The sequence below is a fragment of the Saccopteryx bilineata genome, chromosome 4 (assembly GCF_036850765.1).
Source record: "Saccopteryx bilineata isolate mSacBil1 chromosome 4, mSacBil1_pri_phased_curated, whole genome shotgun sequence".
Classification (NCBI taxonomy): Eukaryota; Metazoa; Chordata; class Mammalia; order Chiroptera; family Emballonuridae; genus Saccopteryx; species Saccopteryx bilineata.
The window spans coordinates 30375223-30394855 of NC_089493.1; the positions used below are offsets into that span (position 1 = coordinate 30375223).

Genomic DNA, 19633 nt, shown 5'->3' on the forward strand with positions numbered 1-19633 from the left:
GGCTCTCGGTTCCTGAGATTAGCATTAGAGAGGAGAGCAGAGAAAGGCCACATGGAGGAGGCCAGGAGAAGCAGCCAAGATGGTTTGTGCAGAGTTTGTGCAGGGAGAAGGAAGGAGATGGGAAACAGAGGTGAGTAAGTCTGGTAAGCTAAAAACCTTTGATTCTAGAAAACTTGGATAAGTCAGTGGCTTTGGGAGCCCTGAATGGAAAGGGAAGTGTTTTCCCACTGTGTGTATTACTTGCCCGCCGGATGCAAGCTAGGATTAAAGATGATGGCCCACCAAAAAAAAAAAAAAAAAAAAGAAGTGTTCTGGATCTTCACTTAGAAGTTTGGTTATGTTTCTGTGACCAGAAATATGTTATAGGAACTTAACAGGTGTTTCCTTCAATTAGCCTATGGGAAGCCTGGTTTCATCATATGTCGTTCCACTTAAAATTGCAGTTCCCAAGAACCTACTGACATCATTAAGTGATGTCACTTCAGTAAGCCTCACTGTACTTACTTTCACAATAAAGTCATAAAATGACCCCAATTAATATATATTTTGAGGCCTCATTTTAATTTTTTTACCCTACTAGGATTAAACTCAGGCAAAATCTGTCCTAAACATGTTATTCTAGACAACATGCTAAATGAAACTCACAGTTCAGCAACGGCAGCTGTTACGAGACTTCTGAGATGCGCCTACTTTGCACAAGCCATCTAATACCTGCTCACAGAAGAGCTGGAAACTACAATCACATGAAGTCAAAGCAAGTATTAGGGGCCAAAGGCTTATTTCCAATTCACCGCTCACTGCTGACGTTTCTCCAAGCTTGTGCCCATATCAGTCACCCTCTAATATTAGTAATCAAATTTACTATTAGAAAAACAGGTTCAGGATTCTAAGACGTAGCCTCTTGCCATGAATCATTTCTTTTGTTTGTTTCAAGTCAGAATATTTTTCAAAGGAGTCCTAAGAAACATAATTTGAAAGTGAAATGAAGAAGCATCATTAAGTAGTAACAACAGATTTGAAATTTCCTCTTCTTACCTGATGAAGTTTAATGGACATACGGATTCCAGGGACTACTACTTTTCTTAGCAATTCCATGTCAGCAAAGATCCATTCATCTCGAATTGAAGAAATACGGAAATCTCCCTTAAACAGGGCATGCAATCCATAGAGGAATGACTCTAAATTACTGTTAAGATTAGAGATAAAAATTTACATATTTGACAAAGGTTTTCCATTACACTGATTCTTACATCGATTCTTACATCTAGTTGTACATTACAATCATGCAGAAGTGTTTTAAAAATATAGATTCTAAGAACTAATGTCAGCATCCTTAAATCAGACTTACAAGTGATAGGACCTTTTGACCTGGGACCTCTGTGTATGAACCACTGTAATAATGAGTCAATGAAAATAAACAACAGACAAAGAATATACAAGTTAAAAATAATTAAGGAGGGTGGCCCTGGCCAGTTGGGACTGTGGATAGAGCGTCGACCTGACGTATGAATGCCTTGGGTTCAATCCCTGGTCAGGATCACATTAGAAGCCACCCTCTCCTCCCCTTCACCTCTCTCTACCCTCCCCTCTTGCAGCCAGTGGCTCAACTGGTTCAAGCATCTGCCCTGAGCACTGAGGATAGCTAGTTGGTCCAAGTGATAGCCTCAGGCACTAAAAATAGCTCAGCTGATTCCAGCATCAGCCTTAAACTGGGGTTGCTGGGTGGATCCGGGTTGGGGTACATGCAGGAGTCTGTCTCTCTATCTCCCCTACTCTCACTTAAAAAAAGAAAAGAAATGAAGGAGGGTCTACTGGAACAGGTGTAGTAATCACAGAGGAAATTTAAAATACATGGTTCTTCTCAATTCTAATTCATTTGCAGGCATATATTAAAAAATACAGTTTATATTTAGAGTCCCAAAGTCTAATGTACAACTATATTAAAATTATAAATGCTCTAGGCAAAAACAGTAAGAAAGTATGAAAAGGTATAAAAAGAGTTGAATTGTTAGAAAAATAAATGTATATTGATAGGAGACTAATCAAATGTTATGGGGTAATTGGTTTTTAAAATGCCAGAAATCTGTTAAATTCTCACTATCAATAGTTGCCCACGCATATGTCAATTTTAAAAGCCAATTCTGTTAACCACTTAGTAGGACTAAACTATTGTATGTTTAGCAAAAATAGCTATACAAAATCTGAAGAGACTTCCCACAATCTCTTCCGAAGAACAGAAGCGTCTTTACCTGGACATATGGTGGGATGCAGTTCCTAAAGCTCTTCGTCCCAGAACACACAGCCCATAGCAAAGAGTCACCAGGGAGGAATCTCTGTCCACATCCAGGGGCTTAAAAAACAAAGAACAGGGTAAATGAGGTCAAAAGGTCTAAATTTCCAGTTATAAAATAAATAAGTCATGGAGATTTAATGTAGGGACTATAGTTAGTAATAGTGCATTGCACATTTGCAAGTTGTTAAGAGAGCAGAAAAAGAATTCTGTAACTAAATATGATAATGGAAGTTAAACTAGATTTCTTGCAGTGACCACTGTATAGATTGTATAATGCAATCTATACAATCAAATCATTATGATGTACACCTGAAAATAATGTTGAACGTTAATTATACCTTAAAAAAAAAGAAACAAAACAAAAACAAAGAACATTAATAACCAGAAAGATATATAAATATCAAATCAGAATACATCTACTTAATAAATCAGGGAAGTTAAGGAATTCAACTAGTTTCTACCACCTCTAATAAAAGTTTTAATGAAAAGAAACAACAACAAAACACTAAATGAATTATCAATGTACATGATGAGGAGGTTCTTTAAACCTTTAGATAAAATCTAATACTTTATAATACTGGGACATACTAAAAAAAAGAACTAGGTTTAAAGTACTGTGAGATGTTTACCTAAGATCTTAATATTCTACAGAAGAACTGCTGTTACCATACATAGCTGCAAAATTGTTTTACCTCCTGATGAGAACTTCCAAGGTATACTTTTTCCTAACACCCAGAAGAGTTCTGTATATCAGTAATGAGAAAAAATTAGCCCCAGATTAAAGGCTGGGCCCTCCTAAGAAAGCTTAACAGCAAGCTCTGAAAGAATCAAACTATCCCCAAAGAATTTAATTGTGAAACAGTAAAGCTCAAGAAGAGAGGAATACAAAAGTATACAAAACCCATCAAGGTAAAAATTATGGTCTAGCATCCAATCAGAAATGATCAGGCATGTAAAGTAGTAGGAAAGTAGGACCCATAAAAGAATAATCACTCCCTCAGTCAATCAAAACTGACTCAGAATTAACACAAATGTAATTAGTCAATAAAGACATTGAAAAAGACATAAAAGATTTACGTAAAAGACAAGTTAGACCTCAAGAGAGGGAAAAAAAATGCAATGTCTAAGATTAAAAAAAAATACACTGGATGGAATTAATGGCATATTAACAGCAGAAGAAAAACACATATTGTCTAAAAATATAGCAAGAGAAACTTGCAAAAATTAATTTTAATGCAAAATTAAACAGAGACAAGATACTGAAAAAAGCATCAGTGAGCTGTAGGACACCGGGCAGCCTAATGTAAATGTAACTGCAGTCCTCAAAAAAGGGGAGAGCAGGACAAAAAATAATGGCTGAAAACGTTCCAAATCTGATGAAAACTATACACCTAAGACTAAAGCAGGCACTACATCTGAAGACAGTGTGCGCATCTCATACCATGAGAAAGATGCTGGTGATCAGGGTGGCTCACTATGCCCGTGATACAGGGTCATCTTGTACCTAGAATGCTGCTGGTTCAACTACACCAGACTTTTACTTGGAAAGAAACAGTTGTGATAGGAATTAGCTTTTGGAACCATAGCTCTTGGTATTGTCGTTCTGTTACATGAAGTCTAACTAGGGGAGCAACATAGCCACAAGAGCCATGAGACCTAGAAGTAAAGCAGTCGTTGGTGAAGTCTGTAACTCACCTTACTTATAGGATAAGGCAAGCTATCTTGAAGTGTAGGTTAGGAAGCAACTGAATTACCACCACCCCAGATAATACAGATTTTGGATCCCTAGACTCAATCTATAAAATTAGAATCTCTCAAGTAAGGTCCATGAATCTGCATTTTTACATATTCCTAGCTCATTTTACCCATGTTGACATCTGAAAGTTAATATTCTAGATGAACACTGTCCAATATGGTAACCGTTAGCCTTAAATCAATTAAAATTAAATAAAATTCAAAATTCAATTCCTTAGTCATACTGGCCACATTTCAAGTGTTTAAAAATAGCCGTGTGTGGTGGGTTAATATATACCATACTGAATCAGCACAGATCATTTCCATCATCGCAGAGAATTCTATTAGATCACACTGGTTTAGACTTTGAATTTGGGGTAAAGATACTAATTTATCCTTAGGTCTGGTGTGTGGGGGTGTGAGTGCAGGGAGGGGTAATGTAGTCTTGAAGGTGCTGCATGTAATTTGTGTGGATACAGGTGCACACACAGGGTGAGACTATGACACTGTAGATGAAAAATGAAGCAGGCCCCCTTCTTGAACTTGTTTTGGCAGAGTTGGCTGGTCAGAAACACTGACCTGATAGTAACAAACAGATATTCTTTCCATCTTTAGAAAAACGGACTGGAAGACTTATAAATGAAACAAACTACCTTTGCTCTTCGGGAAGAGCAGTACTCTATCCAGTTGAGGTAAATCACACAAAAGCTCTCCCTGGATATGCCTGCTAGTCGGTGGTCATAGTCTTCATCGATGTTTGGATTAAATGTCGGGTCCACGTCCACATAATTGCGATCTGCACACAGACGAAGTCCTTCCTGCATCGTCTCATTAGCCAGCCATTCCTCTAGCTTAGAAGAGGTTGTAACATAATAAATGATGCCCTAGTCAAAAGAAAATATTTTTTAAAGGCTAAATCACAATCTGAATTAACTTCAATGCTCAGTGAATAAACTCAAATTGTTTTAGAGAGTACAACTCAAAAATGTATTACTCTGGCTCAATATTATAAATACACATTCTAAGAATGCCATAACAATATACTCCCCAATCAGCACAAATAAGGTGGTGTATATATAGGTAACAACTCAAGATATGGAAATTTCAGATATGAGTCATTAAAATTTAGCACACATTTTCCTCTTGAAAGTATTGGCTTTGCCTTCAAGCCCCCAAACCATAACCATGCTGTATTTCTATATAACCTTTGGCAAAGATAAAATGCCTATGCAGTAAAAAACTAACCTTGCCAAAGAGAGGTTTGGGCTTTGCAGTTGGGTCCTGGGAAGTAACTTCCAAGAGAGTTTTCTTTACCTGGAAGCTTAGAGCTGCGGCCTCTAGAAGAGCTGGAGACTAAGGTTGGCCATTTGGATGGTCAACCACATCTCCGTGATTTCACACCAATAAACACTCTGCACCCTGAAGCTCAAGTGAGCTTCTCTGATTGACAACACCACGTCACAGAGTGCTGCCAGGAGAGATAGGCCAGTCTACACAACTCCACTGGAAGAGGACGACTGCAAGCTCATGCCTCGGCATCCCTAGACCCTGCCCCGTGTGCACCTCCCTTGGCTGATTTCAACCTGTGTCCTTCTACCTTAATACATTCTAACTGTGAGCATATGGCTTTGCTGAGGTTTGTGAGTCCTGGCAGCAAATTACTCAACCTGAGGGCACTCTTGGGGGTCCTGAAATTGCAGCTGGTTGTCCAGGGTGGTCTTGACAACGTCTCAACTCTTGCAATACTTTCATTCAGCATGTTGAAAGTGGTGCAGAGCAGTGGTTGACAGCAAGGGCTCAGGGGCCAGACAAGCCTGGGTTTTAAATCTCTAACTTTACATGCTAGTTAGAGGACTCTGGGCAAGTAAACCTCTAATTCTTGTTTATTTGTAAAACAAGGACACAACATTATTTTAAAGAATTAAGTAAGATATATGCATGTGCGTGTGTATTCTCCATTTCTTCAGCACAGTGCCTAGAACATATGAGCTCCGAATTGTAGCTATCATTATTAATGAACAATGAAAAAGTCACTAAAGAAAGAAACTGCAAGATCTTCACAAGTACAATTTACAGACTATACTGGATACTAGAGAATTTAAATCACTCCTACATAGAAGCAAAGCACAAGTTAAAAAAAATTACATATAATAAAATTATATAAATATATTAATTTATAAAAAGATATAACCATGGATAAAGATATCTATATAAAGATATGCATAGCTATATATTATATATACTGCTCACAAAAATTAGGGGATATTTCAAAATGAATATAAAGTGATAAAATACCCCTTAATTTTTGTGCAGTATATATCTTTTACAAGATGAGCCTCTGATTATTAGAAGATCTAAGGAGGCGCACACCCTTACCTTGACATAGTAAGTGGTGAGTACTTTCCGAAGATCAAAGACTTGAAGCATGGAAGCAGCACTGTTGTCAGTGATGCTGTAACCCTCCAGAATATACTTGGTGACAATGACTTCCCAAGCTAGCCAGCGCTGGCTAAATGCAGCATTAAATGAAAGCACATGAGGAATGTGGCCTGGTTCACAACAGCAAAATCCTTCATCTTCTTCAACGCCTTCAGTTATAGCTTCCACTTCCCGTTGTTGACAGTAAGTACCTTAAAGAGAGAGATAGAGACCACTTACAAACAAAAAGAGGACAAAATTATAAAGTGGGAAAATGAATGCTTTAAAGACATACTAATTTAGAGAAAAAATTTTAGAGCAAATGAAGGTATGAGACTGATTTGCCTTGGAATGCTCATGAACAAACTGCAGCAAGCTCCTGAAATCAGGCACACTATTATATTCATCTCCTGCAGAATGCCTGTACAATATGCATTCGTCCGTTCAAGGTTCTGAGAATGTGTACAGCAAAGTAATCTCCCTAATTTTTATTCACCAATTCCCAAGCTTTCAAATTTACAATTATATTCCTATCAAATAAGTAAAGGTACATCTCATGAAAGTTTGAATTAATTCTGAAAAAGAAAGAATAAAATGAGAACCGAATCACGCCAGGGCACCTGATACAGACAGACATGCAGAACTCAAAAGACCCTGAGCTCTGGTCACCAGCACCATGTCCATGCTGCAAGCCAATGTATTACATACATCCTGCTTATTTAGCTATATAACTTGTAACAGTTCATTATAATTATTAAATACATAATTAAAATATTTTGTTGCCAATTTCAACAATTGGATACCTGCTGATAAAAGTTTCAATTATATATGTATGAAGTCTGACTATTCTGCACTAACAATTCTTTGAAGTTATTCTTTTATACAAGATACCTATCAAACAAGCATTCTCTGCTTTAGTGTTATTGAAGTAAAAACATAAAATCATATTAAGTAGCCCTGGCCGGTTGGCTCAGTGGTAGAGCGTCGGCCTGGCGTGCAGAAGTCCCAGGTTCGATTCCCGGCCAGGGCACACAGGAAAAGCACCCATCTGCTTCTCCACCCCTCCCCCTCTCCTTCCTCTCTGTCTCTCTCTTCCCCTCCCGCAGCCAAGGCTCCATTGGAGCAAAGATGGCCCGGGTGCTGGGGATGGCTCCTTGGCCTCTGCCCCAGGCGTTAGAGTGGCTCTGGTCACCCCCTGTTGGGCAGAGCGTCGCCCCCTGGTGGGCGTGCCGGGTGGATCCCGGTAGGGCGCATGCGGGAGTCTGTCTGACTGTCTCTCCCCGTTTCCAGCTTCAGAGAAATACAAAAAAAAAAAAAAAATCATATTAAGTAGCCTGACCAGGCAGTGGTGCAGTGGATAGAAGAACATTGGCCAGGGATACTGAGGACTCAGGTTTGAAACTCTGAGGTCTCCAGCTTGAGCGCCGGTTCATCTGGCATGAGCACAGGCTCACCAGTTTGAGTGTGGGGTTGCCAGCTTGAGCGTGGGGTCACAGACATAAACCCATGGTTTCTGGCTTGACCCCAAAGGTCGCTGGCTCTACCCCAAAGATCTCTGGCTCGGCTGTAGCCCCCCAGTAAAGGCACATATGAGAAAACAATCAATGAACTACTAAGGTGCCATAACTATAAGTTGATGCTTCTCATCTCTCTCCCTTCCTGTCTGTATGTCTCTCTCTCTCTCTCAAAAGTAAAATAAAATGAAAATCATATTAAATATAAAATTAGACCCACAGAAATCTAACACTAGCAAAACATCATCCAACACATTGTTAATTTTCATTTTGTTACGTGGTCTTGCTTCTATTTAATTTGTAAATTATTTATATTATGTAAGGACTATACAGTGATTATACTTAAATAGATAAAGGTACATATTAAAGTTAATTACAATAAAAAAACAAGTGGGACTACACACTTTTTTCCTTGAAAGAGAACATATGCACCATCCATGTTTCAAACATACTGCTTTGAGAGAAAAAGATGCCAGGAAACCTAGCCCCATTTGGTGGTGGTGACGGTGGTGGCGGTGGTGGCGGCGGTGGTGGGGGTGGGGGTGGGTGGCGGCGGTGGTGGTATGATGAAAGATATGCTGCACAGGTAAGCTTAAGCAAGCTAATGAGCTGTATCATTTAGTACTCTAGAAACCTTGGCCCTGGCCAATGGGCTTAATGGTAGAGCACTGGCCCGGTGTGCGGGACGTCCCAGGTTCAATTCCTGGTCAGGGACACAGGAGAAGCAACCATCTGCTTCTTCACTCCTACCCTTCCCCCTTTTTCTCTCTCCCCCTCCTGCAGCCATGGCTCAATTGGTTCCAGTGCATTTGGCCCTGGGCACTAAGGATAACTCCATGGCCTCCAACTCAGGTGCCAAAAATAGCTCAGCTGCAAACATGGTCCCAGATGGGAGTTACTGGGTGGATCTCAGTTGGGGTGCATGCGGGAGTCTGTCTGTCTGTCTCCCCTCTTCTCACTTGGAAAAAGAAAAAAAAGAAACCTGAACTAGTCTATTATTTTCTAATTTAGTTATATTGGCAAACATTCCCAAAATAATGTTACATAATGGTGACAAGAAAAACTCTGTCTTGAACTCGACAATAACAGGAATGCCTGCTGTGGCCGACAGTTACACATGCTACTGACTACAGATACACATATATAATTTTTTTCCAGAATAAGGATATATGTAATCTTACCTAGTATTTTTAAAAGGAGTAATGGAAATTAAATTTAATTAAATGCCCTCTAGCATCTTTTCAGAGAATCATATTACATTATCTGCTGTGATCTAATAAAAGGTGAATTCTACTTATTTGCTTTTTGGTCCTTAAATTAACTTCAAAAGGAGGACAAATTACTAAATTGGTGAAAGGTATTCTTAAAAAAAGTATTGCTAGTTTTTTGCTTATTCTGGGTTCTGAGGATTTTGCATCTATAGTCACAAAGCGAATTAAACTATAGTTACATTTTTAGCCAGTCTGGTCTTTTCACATCAGTTATCCATGTGTTAGAACAGACTCGAGGGCAGGAGAATTATTTACTTTCTAAAAGAAACTTCCTCAACCTGGGTTTTTAAAGTTGGGGCATAAAGTTCGGCCTATTCCTTAGGTTTTGTATTTATTTAATTACTTCATTTTATTGATTTTTGTCCTCTTTCTGGGAAGCCAGTCAAAGGTTTTTAAATAAAGGAAACAACCAAACGAGAGGTGTATTTTGTGTAGATCACTTTGTCAGTGGCATACAGAGAAGAGATATGGAAAAGGGAGCCTGGAGGTCTTGGCCTTGACTTAGAAGAAACAAAATGCGATCCTTGTTCTGAGTAGTAGAATAAAGTTAAATAGGGTAAACTGAATTAATACTAAATATTTTTACTCTACCAAACACACCCCAAACATACATATTTTATTCTTCAACATACCCTAGTAATATATTTTGCTTCAAAAATGAAGTCAACAAACAGCCTGACCAGGTGGTGGCGCAGTGGATAGTGTGTCAGACTGGGATGCGGAGGACCCAGGTTCGAAACCCAGAGGTCGCCAGCTTGAGCCCAAGGTTGCTGACTTGAGCAAAGGGTCACTCGCTCTGATGCAACCCCCCCCCACAAGGCACATAAGAGAAAGCATTCAATGAACAGCTAAGGTGCCATAACAAAGAATTGATGCTTCTCATCTCTCTCCCTTCTTGTCTGTCTGTCCCTATCTGTCCCTCTCTCTGTCTCTGTCACAAAAAAGAAAAAAAATAACATGAGAATTGATATTAATAACTGAAAAAAGAACTCTGAGACTTAGAAAGGGATTCTAGAATATATATGAATATCTATTACCAATTAGCTCGATCTTTCAGTACTTAATAGTGAATATAATTGGTAAAAATAAATAAAACTAACAATCATAAAAACTAGACATGTTAGAATTAATTTGAGTAAAAACTGAAATTCAATTAGCATAAAGTTTTTTTGACCGATGAAGTTTGACTTGTAATACTGTACTTGATAAAAATAACATTTACAAATAAAAAGTTAACATTGTAGAACCTGTAATCAGATAATTTTTTTTTAAACTTTGTTTGTTTTTTGCTTTTTTATTTTTTATTCATTTTAGAAAGGAGAGAGAGAGGAAGAGCGAGAGAACAGGGGAGGAGCAGGAAGCATCAACTCCCATATGTGCCTTGACCAGGCAAGCCTAGGGTTTCGAACCAGCAACCTCAGCATTTCCAGGTCGACGCTTTATCCACTGTGCCACCACAGGTCAGGCCTGTAATCAGACAATTTTTTTTTTAAATTTTTTTTTCATTTTTCTGAAGCTGGAAACAGGGAGAGACAGTCAGACTCCCGCATGCGCCCGACCGGGATCCACCCGGCATGCCCACCAGGGGCGATGCTCTGCCCACCAGGGGGCGATGCTCTGCCCATCCTGGGCGTCGCCATGTTGCGACCAGAGCCACTCTAGCGCCTGAGGCAGAGGCCACAGAGCCATCCCCAGCGCCCGGGCCATCTTTGCTCCAATGGAGCCTTGGCTGCGGGAGGGGAAGAGAGAGACAGAGAGGAAAGCGCGGCGGAGGGGTGGAGAAGCAAATGGGGGCTTCTCCTGTGTGCCCTGGCCGGGAATCGAACCCGGGTCCTCCGCACGCTAGGCCGACGCTCTACCGCTGAGCCAACCGGCCAGGACCAGACAATTTTGATAGAAAAAAATGAATTGATAATGCAAATCTTTGAAATAAATTTGCATGGGAAAGAATCTTAAGAGTATCAGTTAAATAAAAATGAAAATGAAATCAATATAAAGAGGTTTAACTAAGACCTATAGAAAATTGATCAAGAAATTTGTTTAGTTAAATGTCATTTAAAACTTAGCATTCACTAAAACAGAAACTAAAATCAAAGGAATTAAATGGCTTAATGAAGTATGCCAGAAAATATATAATGCTCAGCAGATCCAAATATCTGCCTGGCAAAATGCTGATACTCCTGATTAATATTGTGAGGGGCCAGAGGTAGACAGAACAGGGGCCAACACTGTGAAAGAAAGAAGTAAGCAAAGATCACAACATTTGAAGGATAATATAATCCTACTTCATGAGAGTTCTGGAATAAAGAGGAGAAAAAGCTATATACTTACATTATCATTATTAATCATTAACTATGTATTATATGCTAAATGCTATGACAGGTGCTGGACACACAATGATGAATGAAGCCAACCTGATCCCTGTCTTTGATGAGATTATAATATACAGCAAAGGTTTACAAAATACAGCCTTGGGCCAAATCCAAGCCAAGAATGGTTTTTATATTTTTAAAGGGTTATTTAAAAGACAAATCAAAGACGACTCTGTAACAAAGAATGTTCATAGGCCCAAAAGTTAAACACAAGTAAATAGAAAATTAAAACTAAGATAAGCACTAAGGAGCTAAAAATAAAGTTAACGTGAGAGATGATCACGTGGGACAGGTGGTTAGAGAAGGCTTCTCTGAGAAAATGACATTTAGGCTAATAGAGATAATTAAGGGATTGGCTAGATGAAAGCCTGGTGGGAGGAGGAGAGATGCCAAAGGGAGGGGCAATAAGGAGTCCTTAGTGAAGAATTCAGCACAGCTCAGACACTGAAGGAAGCCAGCCAGTGTGGCCCGAGTGAGTGAGGAGGGTGATATATAAAGTGAGGCTGGAGAAGGTGGCAGAGGCCGGATCAGCAGTATCATAGGGCATGTTAAGAAGGTTAAATTCCATTTTAAATGCAATGGCAAACCATTGCAAATTTAAGTATGGAAGGGACATTAATCAAATTTGCCTTTTAAAACATCACTATGCCTGACCAGGTGGTGGTGCAGTAGATAGAGCGTCGGACTGGGATGCGGAAGGACCCAGGTTCGAGACTCTGAGGTCGCCAGCTTGAGCATGGGTTCATCTGGCTTGAGCAAAAGCTCACCAACTTGGACCCAAGGTCACTGGCTCGAGCAAGGGGTTACTCGGTCTGCTGAAGGCCATCAGTCAAGGCATATATGAGAAAGCAATCAATGAACAACTAAGGTATTGCAACATGCAACAAAAAACTAATGATTGATGCTTCTCATCTCTCCGTTCTGTTTGTCCCTGTCTATCCCTCTCTCTGAGTCTCTCTCTGTCTCTGTTAAAAACAAACAAACCATCACATACTATGGCCCCTTGCTGCCCACCTCCATCCAGCATGAGTTTCAATAGTCAGGGTACTACTATGCTCCCAAATTACTTTGATTTGAATTTTGCTTAAAACAATGAGCGTTTGGATGGCAAAGGATTTATCCAAAACTTTATTTAAAACTACTTGGTACCAGGAAGAGTGAGAGAATTCAGATCAATTTTTGATTTGGAGAATTTCTAATCAATATGGTAGATTAAGCAACTAATAAAAAGGAACCCTTCTGATTCACACACACAGAAATGCTAGATAAAATACCCTCCCACACACATTTGTTTTAAAAAAAGAAGTTAAAAAGCAAAGGTGAAATCTTCAGGTGCCAACAATTTAAAAAGAAGCTGCAGTCATAGCAGTGGCGGGTGTAGCGGGGAGGGTGCGCCTTCCGGATGAGTCCGGCGGATTAGGTTGGAGCAGCACTGGGTGAGACTGTAGAAGAGAGGGAATTAAGGTCCGGGGCTCCTGATGGAGAGGCAGAAACAAACCGTAAGACAAGAACAGAACATTTTGAGAGAGAGAGAAAATAGATTACAAATGAATAATGAACGTCAACATTCACTGCTTTAATCTGAGTGCCCTACAAGTACAATCTTATTTCCAGCAAGTGGAGTAACTTTAGAGAAGCACTTAGTCCATTAAGAAAATATATATAATATTTGTTATGTGTTTCAACACAGGGTGAAAAAAAGCTATAGCATATAGGTCAAATTTGATTCTCTAGTTAAATGCTTTCTCATTTCAGGTTAAAACCACATAAGGCACTACTTAGAATACATCAAACACAGCTTGATGCTCTCTCTAAAAACTCTCAAGTGCAGATGGTCTTTAGATTAGAAAGATATATATTTTAAGAGGACGCTCTTCAATTCCTATAAAACAAGTTTCTATTTGTGCTTACCTGATACTCAACTTATAGCAGTTGGTAACATCAAGTTGATATGGTTCTAAGTGCATGGTTTTCTGTGTAGAAATAGCTTCATCTGTCTTACACATAACTGTTGAGGGCTGGTGAATGAATAGGGAGTAACTGCCTAAGGGGCGGAGAGTTTTATTTTGGGGGGATGAAAATTCTTTGGAATTAGAGAGGTGGTGGCTGCACAACATTGTGCGTGTACTAAATGCCACTGATTTGTTCACTTTAAAATTGATACTTTGATGTTATATGAATTTCACTCCAAATTTTAAAAGGCTGCTGAGGACAAAAGCTTGGCATCTATACGGAAGTAACTCGGTTAACTATTCTCTGCCTCTCACAAAAACACCACACTCCACCCTGCCAGCCATCTAACTGATAAATGTACTGGTCACACAGAGACTGGCCAGAGAGCAAGCACAGAGCAACAGCCCTTCAACATCACCAGGAAAACAGTCAATGATACACTAATGGTACCACCTTTGCATACAAACAGCATACCGCAAAAATGACTCGTCTATGAATGTGAAATCTGGGGAAACAAATCTCATCATTACTGACAACTTTCTCATTCTACAATTCCAAAAACAAAGGAGTTTATTTTCTGATAATGATGATTTGTGAGGTAAACAAATAAAACTTAGATATCACAGGAGTACACTACAGAAATAAAAGGTAAGGGTCTTACCTCTGAATTCGAGCCCCCGCAGCTGGAAAGTGACCAGCCCATTGCCGATCTGTATGAGGTGCACTAGTGCGTTGAGGTAGTCAGAGGCGAGAATGAAACAGTCCCCTGTACTGTAGTTTCCCCACCGTCCTAGGAGCAAATCACCACAGAGACTGTGTTGTAGGGATCTGGTTAAATGTTCATAAAAGATGGAATTCAGATTGTTGTCATCTGATCCTATAAGAAGGGATTTTTAAAAAATGTTAAATTATACCTTAAGTCCCCTTATTATCAACATACAAGATTGTTAAAAATATTAAAACTAATTTCCAGTTAGGGCTATATCTATATTTTTGACAAGGAAAATAATATTCCTATTCTTACAATTTCTATATAAAAATGAAATAGAGAGTAATGGGGAAAGTTTCAGCATGTCGAATTGGAAAGTCGCATAACCTCTCTGAACCTCTGGTTCCCAGCCGTAAAATGCAGGAAGCAGAGCAGGTGAAGGTTAAGGTCGTTTCCACCCTTTCACTTGTCCACGGTCTTTTCTATCACTGCTCAATGAACTAAGCCTTTTCATTAAAACCATGCAAGAGAAATTAAACATTTTAAAAACCTGAACTAGAACAAAAAGACATACTGGTAAAGAAAGTGGGTAAAGTAATAAAAGATTTGAACAAACAAGATAGTTCAAAACAAAGAGAAATTGTCAGCAAAATAACCTGGATATTCAGATGACTACAACTAACTTAATAGAAATAAACTATATATAGAAACAGCAGCAGAGAACCTTCAAATTTTATGAGAGTCATCCTTTAAGGAAAAAACCCGGATAAAACAGAACCCAATAAATGAAATGGCCATATTCAGAAGTAGCCCATGCAAAGCAATAACCTATAAAATGGGTGACCAAAATATCACCTTGGAGAATGATAAAATATACAAAGCTTATAATTACTTTAAACTCAGCCTAACTAAATAATAAAATAAAGAAAGGGAAACTGCAGGCTCTAACATCAACATGGTCCTGCCCATTACAAAAGTATGTTAATTCAGGACACGTTCTTTCTGATATGCAGGATGGCATCAGCAGCATGAGAATGCCAGGCCCCTTCCAAGGACATACCAGAGCTGAGATGGCTGTTTTCTCTACCAGAACATGATAATGACAGCTGATGATATCAATTAAATCATTCTCCTTAATCCAATTTTATAGTTAAGAACTAATCTTATTATTATAATTTAGTTTCTTAAGTAGCATTTGAAGGAACCTGTGAGTAAAATGATACAAATATTACAGTCTATTTGGGAGTAGTATTTCTTTTAGTAAATGCATTGGATTTCTGGTTGATAACGTTAATCTCTCTGATTGGAAAAATGAGATTCACTCTCTATGTCAGATTACTAATAGGTGGGCCAACAAAAGTTTCCCAAATGACAAAACCAAGAACCAGGCTTTAGATAGTGGTAACACTACCATAATGCTACCCACTAAAGTCCTATGTTGAGTTGCTATTTGACCCCCTACATGGTATTTCTTTATATAATAAACTAAATAAGATAAAATTAGTATTTACCTAAACACTCAGGGAAGTGGGAAAACATATTAATAAAACACATATTGGTCAGACTGCACAGTATTCAAGACACCTAACCAATTTTATTTTAACTATGTTGTACTTTTTAACCTATTTAAGAACAATTTTTGAGTGGTATTTTTTATCCCTATCAGCATTCCTAAAATGCATTTTATAAAATATAGATATGTAAGTTGTAGATACTCCAATACATGTACATTTTGCTAAAGTGAAACAAAATAAAGCAAAGGATATTTAGTTTTTAAAAAATGACCATTTGGAACCCACACCGGATTCCCAAAAAGTTGGGAGTGAAATAGACAACAAATTCATGAGACACGCTTCTTGATTCACAACAGAGCTCTACCTGGATTTCTATCAAGCTGGGAAGCCAATCTGGTATTTGAATGGTCCACTCGTTTTGTGCTGAAGATGACAAAATAAAAAAAATTTTAGTAACCTTTTATATATTATAAAATACCTAATAATTAAAAGGGAGAAAACTATACAATCTACATGAAATAAATACTATAATTTTCTGACAATCTCTGAGAAAATCTGTAGTTAGCATGCTGATAAAACTCTGCAGCAGCACAATATTAGGGGTAAGGTTTTTCCTCTCCCACATCCACTGCACTGAACACAGCAGGTATTCCTAACTGGTGTGCCACTGAACAGTGATTATAGAGACAAGAACGAGTTTAATGTACAAGTATGATTGAGCAGGATGGAAAAATCCATACTGTATACAGATCTTAAAAATACACAGTCCACGCTTGACCAGTGGTGGCACAGTGGATTGATGTGAGTGTCACCCCAGAAAGCTGAGGTGCTGGATTCGAAAACCTAGGTCACCAGCTTGAGCGTGGGGTCACTGGCTTGGCTTTAGCCCCAGGTCAAAGCACGTATGAGAAACAATCAATGAACAACTAAAGTGACACAACTACAAGTTGATGCTTCTATTCTCTCTTCCCTCTCTCTCAAAAAATAAAATAATAATAATAATAATAATACACAGTGCATGAAACACTCTTCACAATGAGAAGGTACTTTATGTATCACTGTCCAGTGGTACAGTGTTACTCATAACAGTGGTTCCCAAAATGTGATCCACAGAATCCAGAGTAGGGCACTCAACCCTTCAAGGGAGTTTTCCAAATCAAAACAATTTTCATAATAATACTGAACTGTTATTTGCTTTCTTTCACTGTGTTGACAAGTATATTGATGGCGCAAAAGCAATGCTGGGTCAGGCTGCTGGCACTAAATTTACCACGAATCAAGGCCAAGCACCTAAGTATACTATTTGTTACTGCCATATATGCATGAGACAAAACAATAAATATCAAGTTTCACTTTAAAATGATCTTAATGAAACAATGAAGAAATATTAATTTTACTAAACTACAAGCCCTCAGTGTAGGTGTTTGTTAACACTAACACCATGCGTGGCAAAACACACACAAAGCTCCATTTAGAAGTGGGGTGGGTGTCCGCAGGGAAAGCCTCTGTGCACTACTGACTGACAAGCTGCACTAGCCAATTTTATTTACAGAAGACCATTTTTACTTGAATGGCTGATGGATAAACTATGATAATTCAGACTTGGGTATCTGACAAACATTTCTCAAAACTGAAAAAAGTCAGCCATTTCAAGGAAAACAACTGAAAATGGTATCTGTTGCCAATGATAAAATTAGATTTTCAAACAAAATTAGAATTATGGAAAACTTCTATCTATCTACATGAGCTTAATAGCTTCTCAATACTCAAATGGTTTTCTTTTGGGATTTGTGGTAATATGAATGAATCCATTTTTTTTAAAATTATTACATAATGAAATGTGTCAAAATTTGGAAGATCTATATTACTCAGTAAGCCAGTATTTTTTAAAAGACTGAAATGATGTTCTAAGATTACACATGGGTAAAAAGATCTATCCAAAGTATAAGACATTATCAGTGGATTTTGATGTAACACATATCCAGGAATTCATGGATATGATTTTAGATTCCACGTTTCAACCAATCTTTAGGAAACAAATTGTTTGTCAACTTTTAGTGTAAGATAAAAAAAAATCTACAATTGTCTTATAAGGATATTCAAATACTTATTCCTCTCCCAACTATGTCTGTGAGGCCAGATTTTCTTCATATACTTCAACCAAAGTAACATACTGCAACAACAGATTGAATGTAGAAGCAGATATGAGAATCCGGCTGTCTTTTATTAAGCCAGACGTTAAAGAGATTTATAAAACAATCATACTTCTCGCTCATTTTTTTTGTGTGGGATGCAAAATATACTTATTTTAATTCAAAAATGTTATTTTTGTTTACATGTAACGGGTTTATTGTCACTATTTTTTAAAAAGATTTTATTTGTTCAATTTAGAGAGGAGAGAGAGAGAGAAGGGAGGAAGGAGTAGGAAGCATCAACTCGTAATGTGCCTTGACCAGGCAAGCCCAGAATTTTGAAGCAGCAACCTCAGTGTTCCAGTTTGATGCTTTATCCACTGTGCCACTACAGGTCAGGCTATTGTCACTATTTTTAAATTAATAAACATTTAATTTTTTTTAAGTTTCCTAATACAATAAATATTGGTAGATAAAACCCTTGTCAACAAAAACTGGAGACTTCCAATAACTTTTAAGAATGTAACAAGGTTCTGAGACCAACAGGTTAAGAACTGCTGCCAAAGACATAATTTTGGACTAAGTTTAAGTTGGCCCAGAAGAACAAACAGAATATGAAATAACACTAAAATTCACCAAAGGGTAAACACCATGTGTGGTTTTTAGATAACAGACCAAAGCAAGTTTCAAATCCAGAAGCTACTTCATTGTTTAAAAGGTGAGACTACCAATTTCACCTATTTGTGTCATTGTGTGAAAGTACAGGAAAAAGAGCAGTTATGAGACGGCCAGGAAAATTATAAATCAGTGCAAGCCTTTTCTGAGTTAGTGTTAATACACAGTAAAAAGCCTTAAAATGTTTAAGCCCCATGGCTCAGTAAATTTCCTTTTAGATATTTCTTCTTAAATTAAAAGCAAAAGCAAATTTGGAGAGATTACATGTAAGGATAATTATTAGGCATCAGATTAAACAGCCTTGGGCACTACACCTAAATGGAGAAAAGTTCATGTACAAAATGTCACTGAAAACTTATCTTTTTTTTTTTAAAGATTTTATTTATTGATTTTACATGGGAGGGAGGACACAAGAAGTATCAACTCATAGTTGCTTCACTTTAATTATTCATTGGTTGTGCCTGACCAGGCGGTGGCACAGTGGATTGAGCGTCGGACTGGGATGCAGAGGACCCAGGTTTGAGACCCCGAGGTCGCCGCTTGAGTGCAGGCTCATCTGGTTTGAGCAAAAAGCCCACCAGCTTGAACCCAAGGTCGCTGGCTCCAGCAAAAGGTTACTCGGTCTGTTGAAGGCCCGCAGTCAAGGCACATGTGAGAAAGCAATCAATTAACAACTAAGGTGTTGCAACATGCAATGAAAAACTAATAATTGATGCTTCTCATCTCTCCGTTCCTGCCTGTCCCTGTCTATTCCTCTCTCTGTCTCTGTAAAAAATAAATAAATAAAAAGTCTTTAATTATTCATTGGTCGTTTGGTGTATGTGCCTTGGCTGGGCAAGCCCAAGGTTTTGAACTGGCGACCTCAGCGATCCAGATTACCACAAGATTGCCACTCTGCCCACTGAGCCATCATAGGCCAGGCAAAAACTTATCTTTATGAAAAACCAAAACTAATCTAAAAAAATTTTAGCTTTAGAGACAGCTATTTCTAAGAAAAATGTGAGATAATTATGACATAATGATGTAACACTGAACAGCATAAAATTAG

At 38.3% G+C, this 19633-nt stretch overlaps 1 protein-coding gene across 5 annotated transcripts in view; it reads right to left on the reverse strand.

The window, feature by feature from the left end:
- The window catches only part of PCNX1 (pecanex 1), a 168107-nt gene that overhangs the window by 18781 nt on the left and 129693 nt on the right, over positions 1 to 19633 (reverse strand). For all 5 annotated transcript variants that reach the window (XM_066274510.1, XM_066274509.1, XM_066274506.1 and 2 more), the window contains 6 exons: positions 16143 to 16201; positions 14217 to 14432; positions 6404 to 6657; positions 4681 to 4911; positions 2250 to 2350; positions 1036 to 1186 (listed from right to left, as the gene is read on the reverse strand). In XM_066274510.1, the coding sequence (XP_066130607.1) occupies positions 1036 to 1186; positions 2250 to 2350; positions 4681 to 4911; positions 6404 to 6657; positions 14217 to 14432; positions 16143 to 16201 (1012 nt within the window). The remainder of the gene's footprint in view (positions 1 to 1035; positions 1187 to 2249; positions 2351 to 4680; positions 4912 to 6403; positions 6658 to 14216; positions 14433 to 16142; positions 16202 to 19633) is intronic.